This window comes from Talpa europaea, assembly GCF_964194135.1.
Source record: "Talpa europaea genome assembly, chromosome: 6".
Lineage (NCBI taxonomy): Eukaryota > Metazoa > Chordata > Mammalia > Eulipotyphla > Talpidae > Talpa > Talpa europaea.
In genome coordinates, this window is record NC_140072.1 from 92,518,391 (window position 1) to 92,540,334 (window position 21,944).

At 34.6% G+C, this 21,944-nt stretch overlaps 1 protein-coding gene across 2 annotated transcripts in view; it reads right to left on the reverse strand.

Annotated features, from left to right (window-relative positions):
* Positions 1–21,944, reverse strand: part of PAN3 (poly(A) specific ribonuclease subunit PAN3) — a gene marked incomplete at both ends in the record, with an annotated part of 117,568 nt that overhangs the window by 28,775 nt on the left and 66,849 nt on the right. For both annotated transcript variants that reach the window (XM_084234355.1, XM_084234356.1), the window contains one exon: positions 538–785. In XM_084234355.1, coding sequence (XP_084090481.1) covers positions 538–785 — 248 coding nt within the window. The remainder of the gene's footprint in view (positions 1–537; positions 786–21,944) is intronic.

The window sequence follows — 21,944 nt, forward strand, 5'->3', positions numbered from 1 at the left end:
CAGAACAGGCAGACCAACTGAAACACACTGCTGAGGGGAAGGGCGGGAGAAACAGGAGAGGTCTGCTGCGCCACGTGGGCAGCTCCCTGGGCGGGGATAGAACTCGTGCTGCGGTGGCTGCCAACAGCCTCATAGGTTGCATCCCAAACCCTTGAGCCACCAGGGAGGCCCCACAATCAGGGATTTCTTTGAACTAAGCTTCCTCCTTCCTTAACAACCCATGCTGGAGGTATCTTATCACAATATGTGTCCTTCACTACCTAGACATCTACATATGTTAAATCATTGTCTCAGTTGAGGCAAGAGTTTATCAAACATGCCTTAAATAACTAAACTAGGATTTGACTATAAGGATTTCTGATTAGAACCAGATTTGTCCAAATTTATTTATTATTAATGTAGAACAGATTACTCTGAAGAGATAAAAAGAGATTAGAATCATCTTCTAAATTAGAAAATTAAATACTCACTTTTTCATATCATTAATGAGAAGGAACTGTCATAAGAATTCTATCATTTCTCCTTTAACGCACTTACCATTCCAGTCAAAGGTGCTGGAGTTGTGTCCGTATAAAAGTATGTTGTCCCACCAACAGTTTCCTTTTGGATCACTTGACCAGAAGATGGAGTCTGAGAAACAGGATTATTAACAGGTGTGGAGGCACTAGAAGGCACCATGTAATTTGCTGGATTTGGAGTGTGACTTCTTCTTCTGGGAGCAGGAGAAGTATGTGGAGTGATCTTGGGGGAATGAAGAGGGGACGATCCAGCAGACAACGACATTCCTGAAGAAGATGTAAAAACGTTTCTTAAAGAAGCAGAATGGTTTTACAGAAAAAAATCTGGAAAATAAAATGCAAACATTCATTTGGAAGAAACATCAGCTTTAGCAAATTCTTTTAAGTGAGAAGATAAAGAACAAATTTAACTTGTTTTATTTTAGAAAGTTCTGATTAAAGGAAATGTAAAGAAGTTTCTTTCTTCAAATACAACCATTTCAAATAAATTAGGAAGTTTATTCTAAGAACAGTCTCCTCCATATTAAGGTTTACATGAGAAATATCAAAGTAAAAATCACCAATAATTTAGTGGAAAATGAGAAATAACAAACCTGGGATCTTTATGAAAATATACCTTTTATAAAAGTCATAAAAGGCATAATTCCTTTTTTGCTCAGAATCATTTAAAACTATGGCTATTAACATACAAATACTGCATTCCCCTAACATATTATAGCATTAAAAAATTCAAACTATTTAATGAGATTTACTAGATTTCTTTTGGTCAAATATAACGAACAGATTGACATGAAAAGGAAAAAAAATTAAGCCTGGTATTACTTGAAATTCATGGCAGCTTAAAACATTTTTTAAATCAAGTGGCATACTCTTTATATGTCTTTTGTCTTTAAATAAGCATATACTAAAACAATTGAGAATTCTTTCAATGCATACTTTTAAAATTAAGTCAACTGATACCACTAATGAGAGTTTAACCTAAACATAACTAATAAGAAACCATTATAAACAGAGCACCCCTTATTAAGAATCTGTTGTGAAGAAAGGGAAAATCTGTTGTGAAGAAAGGAAAGGACAATTGTCTTTACCCTTCAGGAGATTCCAAACTAGCTGAGAAAACAAGACCAAGTCACATTTAACAGACAACTTATAGAAACTCATATAAGTTAATATACTATAAACTATAGGCATAAATGTAGGTGGAATGCAAATTAATTAAAACCATGTAGGGTTAATCAAAAGCTTAATGGAAGTGATCAGTTCTGAGCAGAGATTGGAAAGGATTTCTAAAACTACAGTAATAATTCCTGAAAAAAAATCAGCTTATCCAGGAATTGTTTTCTGGCTATATGGATGACTAACTTTTAAGAAAAAAGTTACCAAAATGCCGCTGGTATAGAAATACGACTAACAGGGATATGAATTTCAATTTATAATAATCATAAAACAACACTGTTTTCTAAAAAGAAGTAAGTGAACAAAAATAAGGTGAGAACTAAATAACACTTAACACTTAATGTTTACCCTGGAGAGTTCCTTGCACTTTTTAAAGAGCTGTCACATAATTATTTCACTTGATTTTCTGAGTAAGTTGGTAGGCAGGTAAGTAGGTGAGATTACAAGCACCACAGCACAGATCAGAATTTAGACAGGTACTGTTATCTGCCCAAGGACATGTGTGCAGTCAACAAAAAAAAGAGAGGATTTAAACTCACGTCTTCAAACTTCTGATGTAATACACCAGTTGCTATAACACAAATGTCTACTGCACTGACACTGAAATAGGCCAGCATTTCTCAAGCATATCTTAAGTAGGCCTAAGAGAAACTTAAAAACTTGAAAATCTCTTTTTCAATAAAATAGTATTTTATAAGGATGCCAAAATACTATATATATTAAGATATAAACCTAATTTTAAAAAACTATTCCAAAGTTCCCTGTTTTCTACGTCTGTATTACATATGTAACTACAAGTTAATCCATACAATAAAAGCTGGGATGGTTGTTCACCTATTTTCAATAGATAAGCACTCCCCATTTATCTAATACGAAATACAGTAAGATTGTTTTTCCAAAGCTACTTTCAAAGGCTTTCCAAGTTAAAACTGGACAAGTCACCAAACATGAGTAAATTTTTTACTACCTTTAAGTTAAATAACAAAAATATAATTCTTAACCAATTTCCATATTTCAGACATTAATAAAAGCACTTTATATACATTAGTCTGTCTAAACTTCGCAACAACCCTGTGAGATAGGTCTATCATATTCATCTCACAGACAAGAAAATTAACTTAAAAAAGTTTAAACTCATTCTAAAGACAAATAAATGTTATTAAACAAAAGAATCAAGGTTCAAATTCAGTTCTATCTAATTCAAAGGCTTGTGTTCTTAGCCAATATGCTATATCAATGCTCAATTCCTATACTACAACGCATATATTACAGAATAAAAAGAGGGCCCATTACACTTAGTATCTCAATGTGACTACTAAAGTTTTGTGAGACCAGGAATGTAAAACATGGAGTGAAGGAAAAGATTCTGACACCAAAGTAGGCATATGAGAAAAAAATAAAAACAACCTGAGGTCAGGTAAGAAGAAAAATTCATGCAGTTGAGTAAGTAACAAGTCTTCTCTTAAGAAATTTTAATTCTGTGGTTATTCTAAAAACAAAGATGCAGCATGCAAAATTGTATTGAGCATCACTGGAATTATTTAAATACATTCAAAATAAAAACATATACAACAGTTAAGGATCACCACCCACTAGGGTAACAGGATATTTAAATTTCATAGGAAGCCAGAAATGAAATTAACACTTAAATTACTGAACCATCCAGTCTAATCACAAAAGATTTGTGCTGCCTCAATATTTTACAAAAGTGTAAATAAAAGAATTGAATAAAATATGCACATATCTTCTTGGAGAGGGATATTGTGTATTTAGTATTTTGAAGACAACCCAACATATTTCATATTAACAGCCTACATATAACACTATATATAACAAAAGAGAACCATACTACAGAAACTAGTAGTTAAATAAAAGTGAATTTAAAGGAACAGATTCTGCTGAAATCAAGAGAAATTGCTTCAAAATTAAAAATTCTTCATTAAAAATTACAACTTTTATTGCACATTTTGAAACACAGCTAGTTTTGCTAAAGGAGTTTCTGGAATCCATTTGATCAAACTAAAACCTAAAGTATTCTATTAATAATGATGAACATTTAGGTAAGTTATTTTTAGAAGGAAGCTCTTTCTCATTTGAAATTTCATCTCTCTGACATAAAATTCAAATTACATCTTTTCATATATGTGGGGAGGGGCACAGCAACTTGTGGTTATTACAACATCCTGCTATTAACTGGTACTCAGCCAACTAGAACACTTAAGCGAAGAGTTACACACTGGGGATTACCCTAAGAGTTAATCTAGAAAAAAGAAAATCTGCAGATAAAAGTTATATCAAAAACATTCTATTTTGTATATATCTTTTGTATTAATTTTCATAATTTACTCTTAAAATGACATTTTGGTGACATCATATACAAATTGCACTAAAATTTCACATGAAATGACTATGAAAACTGACAATCATCCATCAGGACCAAGTAGGTTTTATCTCAGGGATGCAAGGTTGGTTCAACATATACAAATCAAACAATGTCATTCACGAGATCAACAAAAAGGAAGCTAAAAATCACATGACTATTTCAATGGACTCCGAAAAAGCATTCGACAAGATTCAAAATCTATTTGATAAAAACTATTAATAAAATGAGATTAAGTGGAACAATATAATAAAAGCCATATATGACAAACCCAGAGTCAACATTATACTCAATGGTGAAAAATGGAAAACACTTCTGCTGGATCAGGAACAAGACAAAGATGTCCACTTTCACCACTACTGCTCAATATAGTACTGGAAGTCATAGCTGGAGCAATTAGGCAAGAAAAATAGGAAATGAATCCAAATTGGAAAAGAACTATTTGCAGACGACATGATTATATACATAAAGATCCCAAAAGATTCCACAAAAAAACCACCGGAAATAATAAATACAGTTAAAGTGGCAGGATACTAAATCAATATACAAAAATCAGCTGCATTTCTTTATGCAAACAATGAGTTAGAAAAGAGATTTTAAAACAATCCCACTTACAATGACACTAAAACAATGATATACCTAGAAGTAAACCTATTTATTGATGGAGGTGAATGACCTATATATAGACTGATAACTGTGAGACTGTTAAAGGAAATGAGTAAAAGACACAAAGAAATAGAAATCCATGCCATAAATGGGAAGAATACACATCATTAGAATAGCCATACCACCTAAAGCAATTTATAGATTCAATTCAATGCCTAACAAAATTCCATTGTTTTTTTGTCTCAGGAAACAGAACAATTATAAAATTTGTATGGCAACATGAAAGGACCCAAACAGCCAAAGCAATCCCGAGAGATAAACAAGACAGAGGTATCACACTTACCAACTTAAAACGATACAACACAGCAACAGTAATCAAGTGAAAATGGAGATCCCATATGATCCAGCAATACCTCTGCTAGGTCTTTACCCAAAGATTATGAAAACACTAATAAGAAAGGATTTAAGTACTTCTATGTTTATAGTGCCATTCCACATAATTACCAAGTGGTAGAATCAGCCTAAGTGCCCATCAACAGATGACTGGATAAACAAAAAAATTGTGGAATATATACTCAAGGAATACTATGCAGCTATTAAAAAGGAAACAATGCCTTTTGGGACAAAATGGATAGGCCTTGAGTTGATTATGCTAAGTGAAATGAGAGGTGAAAGACAGATAGTTTCACTTATTTGTGGAATATAATAAAAAAAGTTTACTGGCAAAGCACAACAAGAACAATTCTTAGACTTTGTGAAAGACATTCTGGTTATTAGAGAGAACAGGAGACAGTACAGGGAATAGGAGGAGGAAATAGGGCATTGGAATAGGTTTGGCGGAGGGTAAGTGAAGCATGTGTACTATCAAGGAATAAAAATGTAACTTCAGGGCCTCCCTGGTGGCACAGGGGTTAAAGACACAACACTATCAAACTACTGCCAGCCACTCTAACATGAGTTCGATCCCTGGACAGGGAGTTGACCCACATGGTACAGTAGACCTCTCCTCTCTTACCAGGTGATCCCTTCAGCAGTGTATGTCAAGGGATGTGCCTGCTCTGTCCCCCACTCTGTGTCTGGTGAATCCTCTCACCACCAACTACCCACTTCCCCACACACACACCTCCGGCCTGTACTCCAGCTCTTGTGTGCATATATAAATAAATTTTTTTTAAAAAAAGTGATAAGACTAGTTGTGGAAGACTGGTAAAGTTCATTATTAATGATGCTTTTTGATGTGCAACTAAATCTTTCCTTTGATACAGTTATTTGATTCAGCTAGGAAATATAAAAGTTATACAAGTACTCAGTTATTTCACCTGAAAATCAATTTAAGCTTACATTTTTAATAATCTTGAGTGTAAGTTTGCACAAAACTAAAGTTATCACCATTGTCTTATAATAAAAGGATATAAATTTAAAATCTTAAATTAAGAAATTCTTAGTTAATATTTTACTTTATGATAATTATCCCACTGAGTCATTCTTAAGCTTTTAATTATCTTTTATACAAAATTAGGGATTATTATCTATTTAAATTTAAAGATAAATAGGAATCTATTTCATGTATTCATGTATTCATCTTTTTAAGTATTCATCTATTTAAGTATTCATCTATTTCATGTATTCATCTATTTGAGTATTCTTCCAATACTTAAACAGAATGCATTACAATTTTTTTTAAAAGATGTATTTATTTATGCATACAAGAGTTGGGGTACAGGCCAGAGATACGGGGGGTAAGAGAATTCACCAGAGACAGAGTTGGGAACAGAACAGGCAGACTGACTGAAATACACTGCTGAGGGGAGCAGCTGATGAGACAGGAGAGGTCTGTTTCTCTCTGGCCGGCCAGGGATCGAACTCGTGCTGCAGAGGCTGCAGATTGCCCCACAGTGCGGTGCTTAACCCCTTGCACCACCAGGGAGACCCCTGCATTACAATTTTTGACTTTTAAACCATAAGCAGACTAAGCTCCTTTCTTTTTACAGACAATGGAGCCCAACACAGTTCAGTGAATTATTCAGTCATATAAATTCAGTGATGACAGACATCAAACTAGAATCAAGGTCTCCTGAGTGCTAATACAGCTCAGATAGCACTCTCATGCTGTTGAATTCAACCTAAATTTAAATCCCTAGTGGTGATAGAAAAATAACATATCCAGAAGGGGAAAAATTATAGTATAAAGAAAATGTGTGATTAAATGCAGAATTGTCAAATTTCAGAATAAGGAAAATATTAAAGGAAGGGAATATGGAGCAACCAATTCAAAACATTTATCTGTTAAAGCTGCTGAAATTCTATAATAAGTCTCAAAATTATACTATTAGTCATAACACCATGAAAAGATACAAGTCACTCTGTATATGTGTAACCATTCAGATAATAATAACTCAAGATCCTTGAATATAAAGACTGGATTAGAATTTAGTGTTCCTGGAAAGTTCTGGCAATAGGGATGTTTAGATTATTTTCTTTATTAAAGACTTTCAAAATTTATATATCTAGTGATAGTTTTCTCCCCTAAAAGGTTATTATTAAATTGATCAGATACATTTTATAGTAGATGGCATCATAGAATCCAGGAATATAATAAATTTGGATTATGGTTTTGGTCATTTTTCTGCCCGACTCAAGGGACTAATGGCAATGATCCTTGAAGATGTTACCATCAACTGAAAAAAGGGTCAATAATCTACATTTTAATTTGGGAATATTTTACCATTCGTTTTAAGCCAAGACTTGAGGTGGTATAAGAAAACTTCTAAAAGCAGACACAAGGATAAAATTGGGACAACCATCATATAGGCATGTGTACATTTTGAATGTGGTTCCAAATCTCAAACAAATTAAGGCAAAATAAAACAAGTCAACATCCAAAAAGCAACAGAATTAAGAAGTAAAAACTAAGATATTACCAGTTGCCTTTACTTCTTTTCCCAAAATAATTTCATCATCCTACCAAATTCAGCTTTGCAGATAATTATAAAAACTGGCTAAAAATATTCTTAATCAAGCATACCATGCATGATTATGCAACTAGTGAATCTAAAGTTGAGCTCTATTAAAAGTGAATTGTCCAAAGCTCAATTTTCCAACCTCTGACATGTTAAATGATCATGTGCACCCCTAGCCTAAACAATAAAAAATCAATTTAACTGTAGGTTACGTAGAATTCCTAGTATTCCAACATTTTAAATCACACTAACTTTCAAATGATTAAAATAAAATATAATTACAACACAAAATTTTATGTGTTATAACACAGATGTAGCTCTGGCCGTAATATTCTTTATGTCATGCTACACCCTATTTTTAAAAGCCTCCCAAAAAGACAATCCACAGTATTCTTCCTTAATTTATTATGGCCCAAAAAATACTAGGATATGAACATTTCTTTTCTGTAGAGTCAATCCCTTGGGTTTCAGATTTAAAAATCAATGTAATGTTTTAAATAATACAATTATTTTCTTTTCCTCAAAGATTAGGAACAAAAATATGTAACTTTTAAAGTAAAAACTGTTATCAAAAGCATATAACATTAGCCATAAGCCAAAATGTAAATTACTCACTATCTAAGAAAAATACACTCTAATTGAATCAAGTTCAATCAATTGAACTTGATTTCAAGCCACTTGATTTCAAGTACTTGATTTCAAGAACTTGATTTCAAGCCACAAAAATTTCAAGCCAAAAATACAACCTTTTTGAAGATGAAACAACCCAAACACTCAAAGGTTTACTTGGGGAAAATGTTTATAATCCCATGTAAAAAAGAATAATGGACTTGTGAGTAGACTGCTAATGTCCTATGCTGACCTCTCAGGGGCATACAAATTCTTGCTGGCAACAAACAGCAGCATACTTAGAAGAACTGTTCCATGAAGTATGGAGTCAATAAGAATATTAATTGCCAGAACTGATTCCTTCACAACCCTGTTTTCACAACAGCAACCCCTTTGATTAGGGGAATTAAAAGTTGCTGAACTCAACAATCCCTTCAGTTAAACAAACAGACCCCTCATAGAGCTGTCCAACGCTGCCCAAACTATCCATCCTTTAGTCGAATCAGTCAGTTTCATGAATTGTAGGATTTATCTTCAAGTCCAGTGCTGACTCAGAGGGTAGCTTGTTCCCTAGAGAAAACAACCAACAAAAATCAGAACAGCTACTGCTCATAAGCTCTGTGAACACCCAAGTGGAAAGGACAACTTATTGAGTCCAAAAAAAAAAAAATAGCCCTATGGCCACACCACCCTGAACATGCCCATTCTCGCCTGAACTCACACTCACACACACAAGTTAACTTTCTTTCAAGTACAGAAGTAACTACTACAAACTGAAGGCATCTATATGCCATCGTCTTGGCTAAAGCTTTTAATTATATCAAGAATTAAGTTGCTTAAAAAAGCTACAAGAAAAGGTGTCACACAAACCATAGGGTTTTTTCAAGAAGAAATTTGCAGGAAATGTGAATGGAAAGTTTTCCAAGGGTTGAAGCTAGTGCTTTGTTTTGTTTTACTCTTTGAAAAGCTGCTTTCCTAGTCTTTTTGGGGTGGGGGTTAAGGGGGAGGAAAGGGGGAGGGGAAGAGGGAGGAGAATTACTCTACCCAGAAACAGAATATATAGCTTTGCTTAATGCTATACACAAGAATACTAGTGAAGTATTACAAAAATCTTTAAATGCAAGATCCTTATTCACTAGTCTGAGAAAAATTCTGAATCAAAAGATGAAAGGAGGGGCCTCCCTGGTGGTGCAAGAGGTTAAGCACCGCACTATGAAGCAATCCGAAGCCTCTGCAGCACAAGTTTGATCCCTGGCCAGCCAGGGAGCAACCCACATGGTGCAGCAGACCTCTCCTGTCTTGCCCACTGCTCCCCTTAGCAGTGTACTTCAGTTGATCTGCCTGTTCTGTTCCCCACTCTGTCTGGTGAATCCTCTCACCTCCTGTCTCTCTGGCCTATATCCAGCTCTTGTATGCCTAAATAAATAAATCTTCAAAAAAAAAAAAAAAACAACAACAACAACAAAAAAAAACAAAAGATGAAAGGAGTAGTGCGTTCTGTTTCAATACCTGTGATAATGAGTTGCTTTCCTTATTATGTCCAAAACCAAAAAGCTCAACATGTACTTTGGGCTTCAAGATATACTACAATAAAACAAGAGGGCTTTTCCCTATCATGAATGTGGGATTTTGTCTGTAGTAATGTTATTATGAAAGGGGGGTGGGGGGGGGGAGTATCAGTAAGAAAGGGAACTAAAGAGCTCAATTTCAGAATACTGAAAAATCACTTCATTCTTTTACATAAAATAAGTTAAAATATTTTCATAAGACAAAATGTTACTCAAGATTGCCTTCAGAATCATGAAGGTGACCAATTTCTTTCATTATTTTAATTTAGTAATTCTATCATTTGTTCAAGAGTAAAAAAAAAAATTCTAATCAAAACTTCTCCTGTCATTTCTAAGATGTAATAAGGAAATTCTTGATTCTAGACCAAGAATCTCAGTGCCTGAAAGCTCAAATTTATGAAGGACAAAACTAATAGTGACCACATATTGTCTTGAAACTGTACTAATTTGAATGTAGGCATCTGATACTTAGGTGATTTTAGGATTTCTGGGTTTGCTGGAAAGCCACTGATTCTTCCCCTTCCTGAACTTTCTTAGTAAAAAGGAAGCAAGCTCTAATGAGCCAAGACGTCCATTGTTGTATACTATCCTTGGGAAAACATACAAAATAATTACGCAAATCATTTTCTGTCTTCTGAAGGTTCATACAAGAAATCACATTTCAAAAAAGCTGTGACTTTGGGTCCCAGCTTCCGTAACCGGTGTACTGCTAAATTCCCACCTTTTGAGAAATAGGCTTTATGTCAATGGTTTCAAACTGCATTAAATGGAGCCCTACACTCCCAAAAATGCTGCAGAGTTCTGCAAATACTTAATTTGAATTTCTTTTATCCATTTTTCCCACTATTTATTAAATCAATAAAAAAATCACAAACTCAATATGCAGTTTACTAGTGCACAAATTAGTACGCGTTCATTTTTTCAAATATTCTAGAAATCCCCTATATACTTAATTTGTGTTGACTTAGGATATATTCATGGACTCTCAGAATAAGGCTTCTCACTCTCGTCATCTCTGTACAAATACAGACTTTTTTTTAAAAGAAAAAGGTAGTGACTCTGCAATAATCTTACAAAATGCACATGCACTCAAATAAAATTAAACAAATGAGTACACAACTTATTCATGTATATAGATCATGACTCTGGTGTTATTATATGATAAAAAATATTAAGAATGAAGAATGTAAGACTATTCTTTACCCACCAATTTCAAGTTATCATGTTCAACAAAATATATGTTATTCTCAGTAAATAACGTTATGAGTAAATTTAATAAATCTGACCCTGTAGGCACCAATTTTATCTGCTTTATGTAATTTTAGATTTGGGGGTTTTATAAGAGTTCTGCCACTTTAAAAATTTTTTGAAAACCACTGTTCTAAGCTCTAATTATATTTTGGTATTACTGGTACAAATGTCCCCTGGGGCGCAAATGGTAATTAAGACTTAAGTATTTGATGCCTTATGAGTTACAAGTTCCTGCTACCTAAGTGTTCCAACCCATCTTTCCAGTCTTACCTCCTTTCACATTCTGACAACCCCCCAAAAACATTGTGCCAAAATCAAGGGTGCTAGTGGTAGATAAAATTGGTGAAGATAAAAGTACCAGGTACTTTAAACACATGCAACTATCTTAGGGCCGTTTTTCATAAATTTCTCCAAGTTCCAATTCAATCTGGTCTTTTCACTTGCCTAGCAAGTCTAATTTTAAAACAAATTTCCACACTTTTGATATTTCAGAGATGGGCAGTTGTCCTCCATATCTCGTGGCATACTTCAAAAATACTTTTTTTTAAAAATATAAATGAAAAAGAAACTCCATGTAACAAAAGCAGTGACTGGTAGCCCAAGCAGAAAAACAGAACTATCCATGAGCTAACTAATGATAGCATTTTAAATTGTCATGTGGATTCACTGCATACTGGTACCAAACTCTACTTTGTTGAAAAACCAAACAAACAAGACAGTGTACTACTAGTTGGTAAACAGCCTTGTCCTACTCTCCCGGATAGAAACTCCCAGGACTTCCATTAAGCGGGATGCTTGTTCTCTAGCAGAAACCTGCTCCAAGTCTATGGCTCAGTATCACACCTAAGATTTTGTTCATTAACTATTGAATTTTTACCTAACTGATCTATCAGTTTTTGAAAGTTTAGTGATTAAGAGATAACGTTTCAATATTATACTACTAAACTGGTTAAAACAGAAAAAAAAAACACAAAACTCCAAAGATTCTTAACTGTCTGTATTTAAAATATTTATAAAGAAATCCTATTCATCCCTTAAAACTCATCTCAAATATTTCCTTTTCCATGAAACTTCTTTGCTGGATACACTTATTCAAATCAATACCCCACTTCCTTCAATTTTTCAAGCATTTTGAATTCTTTTTCTTTTTTTCAATTTATTTATTTATTTATACAAGCACTGGGTACAGTCATAAGCACGGGAAGGTGAGAGAATTCACCAGAGCCAGAGCGAAGAGCAGAACAGGCAGACTGACGTAGTACACTGCTGAGGGGAGCAGCGGGTGGCAGGAGAGGTCTGCGCGCCGTGTGGGACCCTCGCCAGCAGCAGGGGATCGAACAGGCACTGCAGAGGCTGCGGGCAGCTTCACAACCCAGCACTCAACCGCTGCGCCACTGGGGAGGCCCTCTTACTTGTCTTTAGAAGGGGAGAAGTGCAAAATTTTTAAAAATACAAAAGCAAATTTTCCAAACCTGGGGTTTCTAACTTAGTAGGTCTTAGATGGTTGACAGAAGAAGCTGTAGTAGTGCCAAAGTACTACAGGTGATTCTAATTTATAGCTAAATATGAACACTTACTGGACTCTCATTGTATGGGGTCAGGCACTGAACAAGGTTCCAGAAATCCAAGAAATAAGATCCAGTCCCGATGTCACAAAGTTCATATTCTTATCATAGAGTCCACTAAAGTGCTTAAAATTTTTCAACTTCAGGGCCTCCCCTGGTGGCACAGTGGTTCAGCACTGGGCTGCGAAGCTGCCTGCAGCCTCTGCAGTGCCGGTTTGATCCCCGACCGCCGGCAAGAGTCCCACATGGCGCAAAGACCTCTCCTGCCATGCCCGCTGCTCCCCTCAGCAGTGTATTTCGTCTCTCTGCCTGCTCTGTTCCCTGCTCTGGCTCTGGTGAATTCTCTCACCCTCCTGCACTTCTGACTGTACCCAATGCTTATATAGATAAATCTTTTAAAAAAATTTTTTTTCAACTTTAATATTTACTGTAGGGCCACATTTATGGTCATAATGATGGAAAAAGTGATAAAAATGCCTCAGAGCATTTAATGGAGGAAATCAAAGGGTACAAAACATACAAACAAAAAACATTCTAAGACTCTCAAAACAATACAGAAGCACAGAGATAGGTGATAATAATGACTAAAAAAGCAGAAATTACTTGGAGGAAGAAGAGGCATTTAACCTAATCAACGAAAAATAGGAAGATCTCAAGGAATTGAAGAACATCTAACAGAGATGGAAAAAAAGCCGATCATGTTCAAACACAAATTCTCGAAGAAGGTATGTATATTAAAACAGAGTAGGTCGTCCATGGGGTAGAGTTAAAGGGGCTAGCCATATTTAACTAGAAAAGCAAGCTGGTAGCATTTTAACAATAACCTTCAATTGGTTGAACTCTTAAAAATGCCTTTACCAAGCACCTAGACATGGCTCCTACCACAAGGAACTTACATCCCAAAGAGCATAAAGAGACTGCTCATGCTAACTTAAACAAAAACAAAACTTTAAATTAAAACAAACTCTAAAAATGAAATAAATAAGACAACATCATGGAAAATAATGGTGGGAAATTTCTTTCACATAGTCAAAAAATTTCTTTTCAGTGACATTTCACTGACAAGAGAAGGAACTGGTCATAGAAAAAACAGGTGGAACAATTATGCAAAGAACATGAGATTCAGAAAGGATCTTGACATATCTGAGGAAGATAAGTACCAGAAGCAAATAAGCAATGCAAAACGTTAAAGGGTGAGATTAAAAAATGTGTGTACAAACAAGTCCCAGATTAGTTAGGCCATAGTAACAGGGGTTTGATTTTCATTCCAATGACAACTAGAAAGCCATGATCTCATTTACATTCAAGATTATTTTTACTTTTATAGGGAAAATGAACTTCAGGGGTAGACCAATTAGGCTGTTTAAACAATACAAAAGAGGCAATGATGTCTTGGTCTAGGATGGAGGCTACATGTATTACAGATATAATAGAATAACTGAAAAGAGAGCAAAGATATAGATACCTCTTGTAAATAGAATCATACCATATCTCTCTTCTTGTGACATTATTAAGCTTCTCATTCAAGCATCTTTCGAAGGGTGATAAAATAACTTCATTAAAGTCCAGATAAGAAAAAGCCTTAACTCAGCAAATGGAATGTACAAAGGACAAGAATTAATAAGTTCTGAACAAACCAAGGTAACAAGAGCAGTTAATACATATTTTTACAAGGTAATTAAGAAAATTTTTAATGATTTGGCAAGCCTAAGAGAGAAATGAAGTTGGTAAAATAGTATGTTTAGGATCTTTGCTGCCTATAATTTTCTTAACATGAACTATACATTCACATGCACACAAACAACTACTCCATAATAATCATACAAACTCCAAAGTATGAAAAATTAAGGATAATATGTTAACACTTTATTTTATTTATAAACATATGGAACCAAAGATATGTGGGGAGAAGTAGTCCTGCTCCGCCTCACAGTAAAGAGACTAATGCTTCTCTGCTGCTCCAAACCTTCTAAAGAATGACTCTATCTAAGTATTGGCCATCAGAATTATTAGAAAGGCTTTCTAAAATTAGACATGTACAGAATTAGAAGAAAGATGAAGTATTGGGTGAAAAACTAGAATGGTAGGATGGGTCCATATCAGGAATTCATGTCTTAAAAACACCCTGAAAAATGCTGATAGGGGCCTCCCTGGTGGCGCAGGGGTTAAGTCTCGTGCTATCAAGCTATCACCAGCCACTGCACCATGAGTTTAATCCCCAGCTAGGGAGCTGACCCACATGGCACAGCAGACCTCTCCTGTCTCACCTGCTGCTCCCCTCAGCAGTGTATTTCAGTAAATCCGCCTGTTCTGCTCCCCATTTTGTCTCTGGTAAATCCTCTCACCCGCTCCCGCACTTCTGGTCTGTGCCCCAGTTCTTGTATGCATAAATAATAGATAGATAGATAGATAGATAGATAGATAGATAGATAGATAGATAGATAAATAGATAGATAGATGAATAAGATGTTGATGGGCATCCTTGGTTAAGCTTTAAAAGGATTAACACTGAACCAAGCTAAATTTCATATAATTTTATTGTTGCATTTTTCAGTATTAAAGACACAAATCCATGATAGTAATATTTCATGAACATAAGCAATAGCACTGTCTTACTGTGTATTAGTCTCAAAAATAGAAAGTAATAAAAGTGAAAGGAAAGAATTACTTTACAGAATTATGATTAAAACAGACCTTTCTTTAACTAGGGAAAGAGGTCATATTCCCCAATGATTTTAGTGGAACTTGAAACATAAAAACACGCACAAACAACACTATTTACTTCCTATCAAAAAAAGTCAGCTCCAAGAGTAACTGTCATAATTTCCAAAATATCAGAAAATAATGAAACTGAGCAAGTCACAAAAATCTCCTAAGAGATTAAAATGCATAACAAATTTATAAATAATACTATGTGAAGTAATTATTGATAGTAAGATAAATAAGGTGAAGTATAAGCATTTAAAACAAAAATATAAAACTGCTATAACACAAAAAACAAAACTACAGTGCTTTCTATTCAAATTGGTTTTATTACCACTAATAATTTAACAAAGATATATGAGATTATTAATAGAATTTCTCCCATTTTTTTTAAAGAACTATGTAAATAACTATCCTTAGTAAACTGTTTATGCCTCTTCCAACTATTCCAATATATCTGCCTTTATTTGAAATTACTAATTTAAAAACATGCCGGACATCTGTTATCTACTCAAGGAAAATATATGTAAGAAAACAGTATTTAAATCTGAAAATCCAAAAGTTTTTGGACTGGGCCTAAGCTCAAAACTCATTCTATAAAAATGACAGAAAATATATACATTCACAGATCATTATTTAATGGAAGCATTTCATCACAGATCTTTCATCAATCTATTATCCTATTAACAGATTACAGCTTTTACTGAACATGGTAGAAGGGAGCAGTTACAGGAAATTTTTATGGATAAAGGCTATTCATGCCAGACCTCAAATTAATACAAAATAACTAACTTATACTTACATATCTAATTTTGAATACACATAACTAAATTTGTGGATATCATGTTTTTTTTTTGCCTCATGGAAATTAAATCAATAATACAGATATAAAAAAAATTCTTTTTTAATTGAAGCTAGCAGAGTTTCACACTGTATAAGCAAATATATTCCACCATGAGGGGAACAGAATCAAATCACTAGCTGCCACTGAAACAATTCTTTTTCTAAGATGTGAGAGAACAATGTTCTATTCTCAGTCTCCAAAATCTACATTCATGGTAAATTTTAGATTCAAAGACTTAGGTTCCACTATTTGTGGCATACCTGATTCAACTGTTATTTTGCTATCCTTCAAAGAATCCTTAAGACTTTAAATACAATAAGCAGAAAAAATTCAGATCTGGTTTTTAACCCTCCATCAAAAGGCTAAACTAAAAATTATAAAAATAGAATCATGAAGAATATTCTTTTACATTCCTTTTAGAAATATAAAGAACCAGCATTATTTTTACTTTTAGGGAAAGAAAATGAAAAATATTAAAACATTTACCTAGCTACAGTTAACATTTTAATGATAACAATTATATTTGATTAAAAGTGCAAATATTTCACTCTTCATTACATCACACAGAAAAAAATGACAATTTTCAATACATTCCTAAAAAAAGCTGTATTTGTATTTTCTGTTTTTTGTTTTTAATATAAATAACCTTTAATAGAAGACAGACAGCTCTGGCCAAAATAAATGCAACTCAGTTTCCATCTCTGGTTTTCCCTTTAATATACAGAGAATTTCAGCAACTGATTTATATAATCATACTTCATTTTGATTGAAAATCTATCTGTGATGTAACAGGTATTTGGGCTACCTGGATACCAGAAAAATGTAAGCATCAATACAACTATTAAGTAATCTAAAACTTTCTCACAAAATTAAATTCATTGACCAAACTTCAGCAAATATTCATATGATGAATTTAACCTAAATTTTATCAACCATACTCTTACATAATAATTGATGGATATCACATACTCTACAAAACCATTTTGCTTTTCCATGTCTTCACATAGTAATTTTCTTCTTTGGTCTAATTTCAGTCTGATCACTATCATAATCTCATTTACTTATGGATTTTCATTAATTAATTCAATAAATATTATTAGAATATTAGCTATGTGTAAAATACAGTGCCTAGACCCCTAACAATGTGAATAACTTGAATAACATTTTAAAAAGCAGTTAACATCTAAAACACAATTTTAAGAATTATACACTCTGGTGTGTATATGGGTAACTTACTTTGGTTCTAACATTTAAAGAAACAAAAGTACCATCTGACCCCAAATGTGGACAAATTATCTGAAATCTTCTGTAGCCTCTGCAAAGGTGGCAATCTTTTAAATCATAAATTCAGATCATTTAAGCAGAAGATAAAGAAAAATGGGGGGATAGGTGTTGATTATCAAACATAACTCCTTTTTGATCAAAAGAGCCATCTTCCTTCAAGTGCTAATGAAATGTCTGAGTAAATGGTGTCCTTCCTTCATAGTGAAAAATTATGTCATTTTGCTTATATATGAGAAACTTATTTCAATACTAGTATGTGTGAGTATAAAAAGTTATATGCACAAAAACTAATGTAAGATTAATAATAGATAACAAAGTAAACTTTGGATTTCTTTTTGATGAATAAAAGTAAACTTTGGATTTCTTTTCAATGAATAAAAACCAACACCAAATTTAAAACAAAAATTAAAGTTTGACTTCAACAACTTCTAGTATTAGTGACAATTTCACTGAACCTTCCATAAAAAATGTTAAAATGTCTATATTAAAAGATAACTAGGGTCTCCCTGGTGGCGCAGGGGTTAAAGACATAGTGCTACCAAGCTGTCACCAGTCACTGCAGCATGAGTTTGATACCCAGCCAGGAGGCTCACCCACATGGCGCAGCAGACCTATATTGCGCCCACTGCTCCCCTCAGCAGTGTATTTCAGTACATCCACCTCTTCTGCTCCCTGTCGTCTCTGGTGAATCATTTCACTTACACACACACACACACACACACACACACACACACACACACCCGTACCTCTCGCCTACACCCCAGTTCTTGAATGTATAAATAAATTGTATTTCATCAGTCTGCCTGTTCTGTTCCCCACTCTGGCTCTGCTGAATTCTCTCACCCTCCCACGCTTCTGATTGTACCCAGTGCTTGTATAAATAAATAAATAAATCTTGAAGGGGGGGGGAAGTCTTAAAAAAAATAAATGAATCTTTAAAAAATAAATAAAAATAAAAGATAACTAGCAAATAAGAGATATCCAATGATTAGATCCACAGGTCTTAAAAATCTTAAATAACCAAGGTACTAATGCTATTCATTTATCAGGTATTCTGAAAAAACTATTAGATGTAGTATAATAAAGAGTCAACAGTATTGGGCCTCCCCAGTGGCGCAGCGGTTGAGCGCTGGGTTGCGAAGCTGCCCGCAGCCTCTGTGGCGCCGGTTCGATCCCCGGCTGCTCCCCGGCCACTGGAGAAGGGTCCCGCATGGCAAGCAGACCTCCCCTGCCGCCCGCTGCTCCCCTCAGCAGTGTGCTTCGGTCCTTCTGCCTGCTCTGCTCCCTGCCTTGGCTCTGGTGAATTCTCTCACCCTCCCGCGCTTCTGACTGTACGCAGTGCTTGTATGCATGTATGTATGTATGTATAAATAAATAAATACTGCTAAGTTTTATTCAGTTTGCATTTATGAGCTTGACTGAGATTTAGTAACCCCTGTAACAATGAATTCAATGGTTGTTTAAGAGAAAAAAGGAGAGAATACAGCATAAACACTAAGTAGAACAGTGCTTCTCAAAACCATGTCCCAGGAAAAATAATCTTAGCAGGTGAAACACATTAGAAAAATAAAAACCCTGGCTCACTCAGACCTAAGTAATCAGAAACTCTGGAGATGAGACCCAGCAAGGGCAGGATTTTTAAAAATCACTCCTTGTGAACCAATTTGAGAACCACTGTCCTGTAGGAATACTAACAACACGTCATCAATAAGAAGCAAGTAAGAACTCATTGAAATGCTTCAAATAAACTTGCCTGTGTATGTCCATTCAAGGCACTACATTCAAGCACCTTTACAGATATAGAGAGCAAGAAAAAGGTCTTACCTGCAATTATAATCTAATATAATGGAGGAGGACAATGGAAAGGGTAAAAAAGATCAAAGTAATTATATAACATTGAAGCAAACTAGTCTACAAACTCTGAGAGGTAAAGGATAGTTATTAACTGTAGTTTGGCTCAATACAATCAAAGAGATATATAAAATTATGAGTTGGCATGAAAAAATGTTGAAAATATAGTTTTGTCAAAGTTGTTAGTTTCTGATATCCAAAAAATTCAAGTATCATGCAAAGCTTCATTTCCTCTTATGCTAAATCAGTTAATACAGCTATTTTGGTGATTCTTTAAGAGATATAAATGAGACAATGCCCCGAAAGTTATACACATGAGATAACCAGGATCAGCCAAATTTTGCATCCAAAGAAGATTGGAAAATGTAGCCTAATAGCTTAAAAAAAAACAAAAGAAAGTCCAATTTTGGGGGTACCATCATCACTGGAGAAACTTTCAGACAATTTTCAGGTTTGGCCTATACCAACTTCCCACTCATGCTCCTCCATGAATGCTTTCCCTCCCGGCTGACTAGAGAGATGCCTGGAATCCATTTGACTTGGGACCCTAATTGACAAAATGGAGAGCATGCCAGACAACCTGAACATCTGCCCTGAACTGCTAAAAAGACAGGAAGGAAAGAAATTTTTTGTCACGTGACTCCATTGCATTTTGAACCCACAACACAAACAGTGGGCAGTAAAGATTAAAATCCATCGTATGACTTAGCAGGTTTGGTGACAGTTGTATTAATATCCTACTGATCTGTACTGTTTTCTGAAAAGGAGAAAAAAACCCAAAGTGATTATGAGTTACTAGCTACTATTTATAGGAATACCAGTCTAAACTCTGGATAACCACAACTAAAATATGGGAAAATATATACAAAACCAGAGAAAAACATTTCGTATCAAACATCAGAGATTCATAACTAAAAAATTTCTGAACTATAAATTATTACCATAAAATGCAGTCTACATCTGAGTTTTTGCTAGTATTTATGGTTAGGTTTTACTTGCCTATAGTACACTAGGGATCTTAAAAAGGCTACATTTCTAATTCCTCTCCACTCAATAAAACCCCTCCCATATGTCTTATTGTAAGGTAAAAAGCATATATGAAAGGCAAAAAGAGTAAAAAAAATTACACTCACACATTAATGACTGGTCAAGCTGAGAAGAATCAGGGATAATACAAGAAACAGAATGACACCAATCACTTCATTCCCATAGAATTAAGGACTACTCCTAAGTAAACAAGTCACACACAGCATGGTTGTTTTAGTCACACACACATTCCCCTGTTCAAAAACTTCAATATACTGGGTACCACTTGACCAAAAGGTTAAAGATGAAATGATCCCTGGAACTCTCAACCTATCTAGCTAAAAGGGGAAATAATGATTGACTTCAAACATTCAGCTAAGGATAGGAAATGTTCCTGAGCATTTACTAATACATGTTCTCTCTGCCTCTCAATTCATTCAGAACCACCCAAACACTCCTGATTCATATCAGACTCGAATCTCATACCGGTAAAACAAAACTCCCTTCAATATAATAAAATGTAGAGTTGGGATTTTCTATTTACACAGACCATGTCAACAAAGTCCATATGCCTTTTAAAGTTGTTTTTAAGTCTAGGTCAAAATTCAAATTTTCTTCTCTCCTTTTGCTACCTCATCACTGTCTTTCTGTCTCCTTTCACCTATAAATCAACATGTCACAAAACTAAAACATCTTAAATTACAAAGCACTTTAAATCATTTATTATCTTCTTCTTATAGAAATGAAGATGTTAAAGCACAGGGATCAAGTGGTGTGCTGAAAGTCACACACATATTATTGTGGAAGAACTTGTACCATGTTCTAAAGGCAATTAAGACATGAACCAGTAAAAGAAGCTCAAGAGCAGCAGGAGACACTGATGCAGTTAGAGATGACTAAACCTAGAGTTCAAGGTAACCCCTACCCTCTCCCATCCGGCCCCTTCCCATTAGTTAGGGGACTAATTAGCCAATACATGAGATTTAAACAGGACATCCAAAATAGGAACTCTCAAGCCTAACAGGACATATTAACCAGGGAGTCCCCAACCAATAGATATTATTCTACTGGTAGCTATTTAAGCCTTACCTGACAGGTCTCCAAGCCAGCTGCAGCAGCCACATCCCCCTGTGCGCCAATAACGTCTCGCCTCAGTTTCCTGAAATTCCCAACTAAGAAGGGAATATATTCACCTGGCACTCCTAACCCTGTTATGGTTTTATAGCTCTACTCTTAGTAATCTTCCCTGGGAACATTACTATCTATATCATAAACATGCATACACAGAGCAGCCCTCTTCTACGTTCAAAATAGTATTATAGGGCAATGAAAATGCTCTCTACAAAACCATAGGGACCATAGGGATTTTAACTGTGAAATAATATTTTGCTAATTTTTAAATTTATTTTTTAATATAAAAAGCAATCCCCAATTACAAAATCTGGAAAAATGAGTGATTCTGCTGAATATACCTGAAAAACAAAGTTGTTATAAAAAAAAAATGGAAACATGCAATTTAAAAATTATACTTACAAATATTTTAACTGGTTTTGAAAATAGTTTAGCACCTTAAAAGACACAGTGACTCTAGTTCTGACGCAGT